This window comes from Tasmannia lanceolata, unplaced genomic scaffold, assembly GCF_043159265.1.
Source record: "Tasmannia lanceolata isolate RefF3 unplaced genomic scaffold, GAP_Taslan_0.1 ptg000019l, whole genome shotgun sequence".
In the NCBI taxonomy this organism is placed as follows: Eukaryota; Viridiplantae; Streptophyta; class Magnoliopsida; order Canellales; family Winteraceae; genus Tasmannia; species Tasmannia lanceolata.
In genome coordinates, this window is record NW_027518696.1 from 28,316,219 (window position 1) to 28,325,628 (window position 9,410).

Consider the following 9,410-nt stretch of genomic DNA (forward strand, 5'->3'; position numbering starts at 1 on the left):
TAGTACTGGAGTGTTGGACAAACCTTCGAGGTCAATAGTGATACCCGACATGGAATTCTCCATCTACTTTATAGGATAACATCTACGGTTTTAGTCAGAGCAGTAGGCCTAGAAAAATACCTGACTAGGTTGATTTGATAAAGTGTATATCAAAAGGATTTCACAAAATAAGTTTTGAAATGGTTTTAGCAAATGCATTTGCGGGCCAACACTGCTTAACTGAAAGGTATACCGTGAGTGAGCCCAGGGGATAGTTAATGTCCACCCCCAATAGGACTCAACTCGGTAGATTTGGACTTGGAGAAAGGACTTGCACATTTGATGTAATTAGGGGTATGATGATTTGATGGTTATCATCAGGGTTACGTCTCGATGGAGGCCACTAACTTAATGCGATTGTACCATTGACTACGGAGCAATAATCGCAGTGGGGTCCACTTGTGGGTTCTGCAGGATCTACCGCTAAATCTCTGCTACGATCCCACTCACTACTGGATTGACCTATTATTATCTATTAGATAGAGGTTCCGCATTTTTTTTGTTGCTTACACGAACTAGTTTCGTGGCATTGGATGCATTGAAAGGATATACATTAATGTATATAGTGTATATGCACTATGGGATACATTGGGAATACCAAAATGGATAAGTATTAACCATAAGGGTATTTTGTGGAATATCATAAAATATATTGGTGCTTAAATCCTATTGGATATGATTGGATTGCATTAATTTAATTAGGAATTAAATGAAGAATGTAATGGAAATTTGAATTGGATAAGTGGACCCACATGGGACGAATTTGGGTGGGACCTATTGCCACACGCCTCATGTGGTGTGCCATTATCAATTTGGAATTCTAATAATATTTAGAATATTATTGCTTGATTTGTTTTCTCAAATTAAAGCAGCACATATGAAATTGGATTGTGCATATGGAAATTGAGAACTCTATAAATATGGCTGGAGTTTTCATGAGCTCTTCAATAATTCCATGTGATGAAAATTGGTAGAGACACCCCAAAGTCTTTCTCTTCTTCTTCTCCTTCAATTCCATCAACTAGTTTTGTCTTTTCTAGATCAAAGACAAACATCCAACCAAGCTCCATTGATCTAAATACATATTCCCATAGAATGACCAAAGAGTTGTACACAAGATCATTTACGCAACAAAAGGAATCCATCGATTCAACTTGCGGTTTCGCATTGATTAGATCGCCGACGAATTTTCAAGGAGTTTATTAAGTGAACGGGCTCTTTTCTACATAAAGGTATTTATATTTATGTTTACTAAATCGCAATAAAATCAATTAGTCCTTATGAATCCTGGGTTAGAGCAAAATTTTGGTCCACACGGTTTATTCTTCAGCAACATGTAGCGATTTTTCTCAAGGTTTTACAACCAATCTAACACCAGCTAGCTTCAAATGGCCTGACATCAATAAATACGATGGGACTGGTTGTCCTCATAATCATCTCACAGTATTTGAAAGCATGCTCCGATCACAGGGTTATTCCCCATATCAGCTTGCCCTCGTCTTTCAGATGTCTCTGAAGGGCGTGGCGCAAAAATGGCTTCTGAGTTTGCCTGAGTTGCTGACTATGGGTTGGGAACGTATCATGAATGAGTTCATCAAGGAGTTCTCTTATGAAGATGGTACTGAAACTTCTCATTGAGATCTTCAGACCACCAGACAAGAGCCCATGGAAGCCTTCTATGATTTTGTAAAACACTGGCGTCAGAAGCCAGCTCAGATGTTCAAGCGGCCCACCGAGGAAGAGCAGATTGACATGATGTAGCAGAACCTGGCCTTAACCTTCCAACGTCGCATGGCCATTCAAAATTTCACTAGCGTCAAACACTTCATCGATACTGGCAACAAAATTGAGGATTCTTTAGCTCTTGGTTGGCTCAGTAAGGCCTCCTCCAACTCTAAAAATACCCAGTCCAAGAAAACCCCTGTATCCAAGGAAGTTAATGAGACTAAGTCACTTCTAGAAACCTTTGAAACTCCAGTCATTTGGCAACAAAGCAATCCAACTCCGGGACCCGCCATTGTAAACAAGCCACCCAGGGAATTCACTCCCTTACCAGCCAATCTTTCCACCATCATGAAATTACTTCTCCAAGCAAAGAAGTTATTTCTACTTGCACCCCGTCCATCTCCTAGCCCTCTGCCAAAAAGTTGGAACAACAGAGAGTATTGTGAGTACCATCAAGGTAGAGGACACCAAACAGATAGATGTCTCGCTCTGAAAAAAGCTATCCAAGAGCTTCTTGAAAAGAAGCAGTTCATTCTCCCATCTGGGCCAAATATCAACACCAACCCTCTTCCAAATAATAACCCATCTCTGTCCACCTCAAATGCCATCTTCACCGAACCTCTGCCAATCGACTTATCGTCCTTAATTTGTACTATCGAACCCTATCCATGGGGTACTGATCACAACAATTACATACGAGAAGTCGTAGAAGAAAAAGCCTATCCTCTTGCCATTTGCACAGACTTCGACGAAGAACCTTATATTTTGGACCTAGAAGGGGATAGAATAGATGAAACTCCGTGTATCCTTTTACTAGAAGATTGCAGAATCAGTGATCCTGGAACTTCAGAGGTAGGACACCTTACCAGGGGTGGTAGAAACTACAAACCCACATATCTCAGGTCAGACAAGCAGATCTACGCTGTCAAATGAAAGGTTGTTATCACAGAAGTTGATCAGGAAGATCTGAACATCATCAGGTAACTCAGCAAGACTCAGGCAGATATCTCACTTTGGGCATTACTGATGGTATCCCTTAAGCATCGAGAAGTTCTCCTCAAAAGTTTGCAGACTTCCCAAGTGTCAAAGGACACTACACCCAAGCAGCTTACGAATCTGGTTGTAGCAGTCAGAGCCTCTACAACCCTCTCATTTTCAGATCAAGATCTGATTCCTGAAGGCAAGAATCACTCCAAACCTCTCCTTATTACTGTGTTATATAATCAGAAGAAGGTACCATTCGTATTCGTGGACAATGGTTCTGCTTTGAACATCTGTCCGCTGAGCACGACCATAGCCATCAGAGTTGGCCCCAGTGATTTCTCCCTATCTAATCAAGGCGTCATGGCCTATGACAACTCCTGACGAGATGTAGTCATATCTCTTTCTACTGCCATCTATATGGGTGGCAAATTTTTTAATGTTGAGTTCCAGTTGCTTGACATCAAGTCATCCTTCAACTTGTTGCTAGGACGACCGTGGCTTCACAAAGTTGGAGATGTACCCTCTTCTTTACCTCAGAAGCTCAAGTTTATGAAAGGTAACAAAGTTATCACCATCCGAGGAGATGAAGACTTAGAAGTAAGTGCCATCTTGTCAGATCCTAATGGGAAGTCAGGAGGAGACATCGTCTACCTTAATGGTTTTCATCTTGATGTTTTCACAATCAGCTGGGAACAAGCCAAGAAGGGATTAGTTCCACTCACGTACGATATCAATCCTATTGTATCTACAATCCTCAAGATCAATGGGTACATCCCAGGCATGGGATTAAGACGATATTAGCAAGGAGAAGTTCAATTCGATGATCTGCATTTTCCTTCCAATGTTGGTACAGCTTGTCTAGGCTACCGCAACACGTACCAGGAGGAACAAGATATATATCGAAGTATAACCCGAAGAAGGTTATACAAAAAAGCTGGAGAGGTCATGCCGATGCTAGAAATCAAGCTGACCCTCAACGGTCAGTTCTGCAGGGAAAGAGAAAACTTCCCTACTATGGTTTCCCAAAATGGTCCATACATTCTATCACTGGAGAGAGGGGTCTTGGGTTCCAAATCTTCTTTGCTACGGGTTGGCCAGGTGAAGAAGATGACATTTGGTGGAGAAAGCAGTACAGACATGCAGTGACTCTGAAATTTGATTGGGCAGACTACCTAGATCCGCTGCAGATGCGATCAATGTTCCAAGAAGCTTCTTTTGATGTGTGTATTGTCAGGGAATCAGTTCCAATGTTCTCCCCTCAGAGTATGATTAACGATGCTGGCAATTCAGAATTCTCTAACTGGTCTGACACCTTTGTCCCACTCCTTACTGGAATTATCCCTCCGGATACTAACTTCTCATCCTCTTAATCAGAATCCTTTTTTATTCTGATTCATCTGTTGATAAAGTGTCAAATATAACCGAGACTGAAGAAGGCGCGTCAGTCAGTTCTTCCTCTGATGTATCATTCGAATCAATCAAAGAACTTTCTCTGTACTCGCCTCTGTCTCTCGATTCTTTTGAAACAAATATTTTAAATAACATCGAACAACCCTCCTCGGAAGAATACGCAGACGAAACTTCCCTCGAGATTAAAAATTTAATCAAGAGAGGGGAGCAACGTCGAGCAAAACCTTTAGAAGATGAGTTTGAAACTATTAATATAGGTACTGAATCCCTGCTTCAGGAGATAAAAATTAGCAAAACCTTATCCCTTGAAGAGCATGCAGAGTTAATCAAATTGTTAAAAGAATTCAAAGAAGTCTTCGCCTGGTCATACGAAGATATGCCAGGATTAAGTGAGGAAAATTTTCAGCACCATATCCCTCGAAGAGCATGCAGAGTTAATCAAATTGTTAAAAGAATTCAAAGAAGTCTTCGCCTGGTCATACGAAGATATGCCAGGATTAAGTGAGGAAAATTTTCAGCACCATATCCCTCTCTACCCAGAAGCTAAGCCGAAGAAGCAGAAGCTCAGAAGGATGAAACCAGAATGGGTCCTCAAAATTAAAGATGAAGTGATCAATCAGTTGAAAGCAGGCTTTCTAGAGGTTGTCACATATCCCGAGTGGTTGGCGAACATCGTTCTGGTGGCTAAGAAGGATGGAAGAGTACAATGTTGTGTTGATTTCAGAGATATGAACAAAGCCAGTCCAAAGAATGACTTCCCTCTGCCTCACATCGACATCTTGGTCGATAACACAGCAGGTCATGCATTACTCTCCTTCATGGATGGTTTTTCTGGATACAATTAGATAAAGATGGCTCCAGAAGACAAGATTAAAACAGCGTTCACTACACAATGAGGAACCTACTGCTATAGGGTGACGCCATTTGGTCTCAAGAATGTGGGTGCAACTTATCAAAGGGCGGCAACTACCCTCTTACATGACTTAATCCACAAGAAAGTATATGTATACGTTGATGACATGATTGTCAAAGCCAAAACTCGAGCAGATCATGTTCAAGTTTTAAGAAGATTCTTCGAAAGAATTGCAAAATATAAGCTTCGGCTTAATCTAAACAAATGCGTTTTCGGAGTTATCTCCGAAAAATTGCTAAGCTTTCTTGTCAGCCACAGAGGAATCAAGGTAGACCATGCCAAAGTCAAAGCGATCCAGGAAATGCCATCTCCACAAACAGAAAAAGGAATTAGAGGATTCTTTGGAAAAGTTCAGTACTAAGTCGTTTCATAACACAGCTTACCAGTACATGCGAGCCAATTTTCAAGCTTCTAAAGAAAAATGCTTCCAAGCAGTGGAACCCCAAATGTCAGCAAACCTTTCAGAAAATCAAGGAATGTTTGTCATCACCTCCAGTGTTAACACTTGCAGTTGCCGGATGACCCTTCCTTTTATATCTTTCGACCACGGACACATCTCTGGGATGTATGTTGGCACAAGAAGATCCAGAAACAAGAAGAGAAATGCCAGTTTATTATCTCGGCAACAAGATGTTGGAATATGAGCTGAATTACACTCAACTGGAGAAAACATGTTTAGAATTAGTATGGGCCACTCAAAGGCTCAGGCACTATTTGTTATCACAGAGAATCTTCCTCATATCTCGAATGGATCTGATGAAGTATTGTTTGAAACACCAGCCCTGATCGGCACGACCGCTCGTTGGCTGCTGTTGTTATCAGAATTTGACATCACATATGTCACCTAGAAGTCTGTCAAAGGCAGAATTATCGCAGAAAAGTTAGTTGATGCACCTACTGAAGATACAGAGCTGAGCCGTGAATTTCAGGTGAAGGGATCATGACGATCAGAGATGCACCAAGTCACACTACATGGACTATGTATTTTGACGGAGCGTCAAACTCAAGAGGCAGAGGAGTTGGCATTGTTCTTGTCTCACCTCGAGATGAGCATATACCAATTTCCATCAAATTAGAATTTGAATGCATCAACAACATGGCTGAGTACGAAGCTTGCATAGTCGGTTTGGAAGCAGCTCTGTCATTAGAGGTACAAGAATTCGATGTGTACGGAGACTCTTTGTTGATCATTTGTCAAACAAACAGAAAATGGCTTACTAAATAAGATAGGTTGATTCCATATCACACTTATCTTACGAGCTTGATGAAAAGTTTCCACAACATCAGCTTTACTTACATCTCCAGATTGAGAAACATGTTTGCTGATGCTTTGGCCACACTTGCATCCATGGTTGACATTCCAGTAGGGATAAAGGTCTGTCCTTTGGCAATAAAGCGACATGTCATCCCAACACATGTACACATGGTTCAGATAGCAGCCAGATGTCCAAATGGGAAACCTTGGTATTTCGATATCAAAAATCTTATCTCCGGCAGGGGGCACCTCTCAGAGGCCTCTTTAAAGGAGAAAAGAGCATTGCAGAAACTGACATCCAGGTAGGGCTGTGCATTAATCGGTTGAAACCGAATTAACTGACCGAACCGAATTGGTTCGGTTAATTCGGTTTGGTTTCGGAGTATGACGGTTCGGTTTCAGTTTTGCAATTGCCATATATTGGTTTTCGGTTTTCGGTTTCGGTTCCCAACGATAAAAATCGGTTCGACCGAAAAGACCGAAATGGTATGAGGCTTTAGAATTTGGTTTTTGGCATTAGTTTCGGTTTTGCAAACCGAAATTAAGAAAAGAGCTTACATCTTTTAATTTTAAAGGAAAATAATATATCCAGCCCCCTTGTTTTACTTAGGCAGCCCTACACTAGAGAGAAAGACAAGACAACTTAGACTAGGGGTTGTCCCAAGTAAAAATATCATTGTTATTTTAACACAAAATCTACAAACCCTTTCGTGACCTAGGGTTTTTTTATTTTTCTCTTCTCTCTTCTCTGCTTCTCTTCTCTAGCCGCCTCACCTCTAGGGTTTTCAGTTTTGGGTTTGTTCCGAGTCTTCCAACGCCTCTCCGACTCCGGCGACCCCATCTATGCCTCACCGATGACCTCGAGCCACCACACCAAGTTCTGCAACTCCGAGCTCCGACGACTGTGATTTGCGTTTTTCAGTTTTGGGTTTTTTCCTCTCAATCTTTGGGTCTTTCATATTTTCATCTCTCTATCTCAGGTAATAGTGTAATAAACACAATAAAACCCTTGTTCTATTTTCATTCATTTTTTTTTGTCTCTGTTCATGTGTTGTTGAATTTTTTGTTCTTCTTGCCTTCTTAATCTTCATGTTCTTTGAATACCCATCTATTCTCTTCTCTTTTTATTTGTCTTCTTAATCATCACTGGTTGTAGAGGTGATGGCCTGATGGGTGAAAATGAAAAGGGTTTCAGTTTTGCTTGTTTCTCTCTTTTCGAGAAGGCACATGGGTTGGCCTTGAGGTTTTTGGTTTATTACATATTTGAGACTTTTAGTTGCTTAGTTATCCATCTTTCTGCCACTGCCTCTTGTTGAATGATGGGTTCATATCTTTGTGTTCATGTACTTTGTCACTAAAATAACACCATCCTGAATAGATTGCCATTGTCTTTGCTGCATGAATCTAGAGAAAGCCTTTTGGTTCATTTTATATTCATTTTTGTGTTACGGAGTAATATTTTAGCTGGTTTTACCATTCCCAAAAACAAAAATCTGGTTTTAACGAAGTTTGTTTGGGATGATGAGTGCATCTCCCTTGATAGACAGAAAAATGGTTTGTTGGGAGGTTTTGAAGGAGTACAATTGTGCATCAATGAAATGTGTTTTTTAGCTGGAACCAACCAAGCTGGTGGTTTCTTGGGAGGTTTTGTAGAAGTGTAGCCCACAATCTCCTTGATCCTGCCCAAAGCACATTATTGGTGGGACCCACTGTATATCAAAATCATCCATTATAAATAGCCCACACCCAAAAACTCTCAACTATGAAACATTCTTGGCGATCTGATTGATGCCCTTATGGCTCAACGAATGGTTAAAAACCCATTGATTGAATAGTTATGGCCATTCCTTAGGTGCAATTCTCAGCCACCGCTCGTTCACCGTAGATTCTATGGGGCCCAAGAAATCGAAGGTGGGTGATGGCCTGATGGGTGAAATGAAAAGGGTTTTGGAGGAACAGGTTGCAGAGAGTTAAAGGGTCTCTCTCTCTCTCTCTCTCTCTCTGCGTGAAGTGCAACTTGGGTTGAGCCAGTTGGGTCCGGCTTAGTCCTAACCCAACAAGTTCAACCCAATTTTGGGCATATGTATGTTTATTTTGTATTTACAAAGTAATTATTCCGGAGTTTTTTACTGAGAAATCCTCAAATCCAGGTAGTTTCTGTTACTGAGGAGTGCAACTTGAGAGATCTGATTTTTTCCTTCAATAAGGGCTTTAATCTGGCAGTGAAAGTGGTGTCTGAATCATAAGCTATCACATTTGGTTGCATTTTGTTTTCGATTTTGATAACCGAATGGTCCGAATCTGTTTGGTAATTGGTACTCAGAAACTGATCTTAACCGAATCTTTTTCCTTCATGTAGGTGTTGATATACTACATTCAAGAAATAGATTGCTAAGAGTTTCTTTCTTAGGATTGAGGTTTGTAACTTTGACACTTTGTATGTTAACTTATGATTAGTTGTTTTTGGATAGTTGGATAGTTGGATTGCTTTTTTCTATATGCTGACAAATAGTTGGATTTGTTGTTCTAGGTTTGTAAGTTTGTAACTTTCAATATAGGTTTGCTGTTCTTGGATTAGTTGGATTCGAGCCACCACTCAAGTGGTTTTCTTAGCATCATTCTATCTTCTTTGACTCGTTGCTATTGGTTACGAAGGTAACACTTAATCACTTGTGACTCATGTCATTCTCATTTGCTGCGTATCTTGTTTTCTATTGGGTAGCTTATTTTGTGTTGGGTAATGGGTGTCATAGTGTCTTGTTTCTATTATCTCCGTAGATGTCGCAAGAAGAAGCTCCTAATGTTATTTCTAACGAGCAATCTTCAAACCCCACAAACTCAAACCAAACGGTTGGAACTGGCGGAACTGCACGGAAGAGAAAGTCGATGAGGTCTAGGTCAGATGTGTGGGACCATTTTACAAAATTTGTTAATGAGGTGGGTGAACATAAGGCTAGTTGTATGTATTGTGAGAGGGAATTTTGTTGTGATCCGAAGAGAAATGGAACTTCCTCACTTAAGAATCACGTTACCGCATGCAAAAAGTTCCCCGGCAATATGAACACAACACAAACACAGTTGAAT

The 9,410-nt window shown here is 40.7% G+C and overlaps 1 protein-coding gene across 1 annotated transcript; it reads left to right on the forward strand.

Moving 5' to 3' along the window:
• The first annotated feature begins 6,011 nt into the window (after positions 1–6,011).
• Positions 6,012–8,939, forward strand: LOC143852465 (uncharacterized). Its single transcript, XM_077361850.1, has 5 exons — positions 6,012–6,238; positions 6,377–6,628; positions 8,179–8,237; positions 8,686–8,743; positions 8,885–8,939. The coding sequence occupies exons 1-5, from the start codon at positions 6,012–6,014 to the stop codon at positions 8,937–8,939; spliced, it is 651 nt and encodes a 216-aa protein (XP_077217965.1).
• Positions 8,940–9,410: the final 471 nt, after the last annotated feature.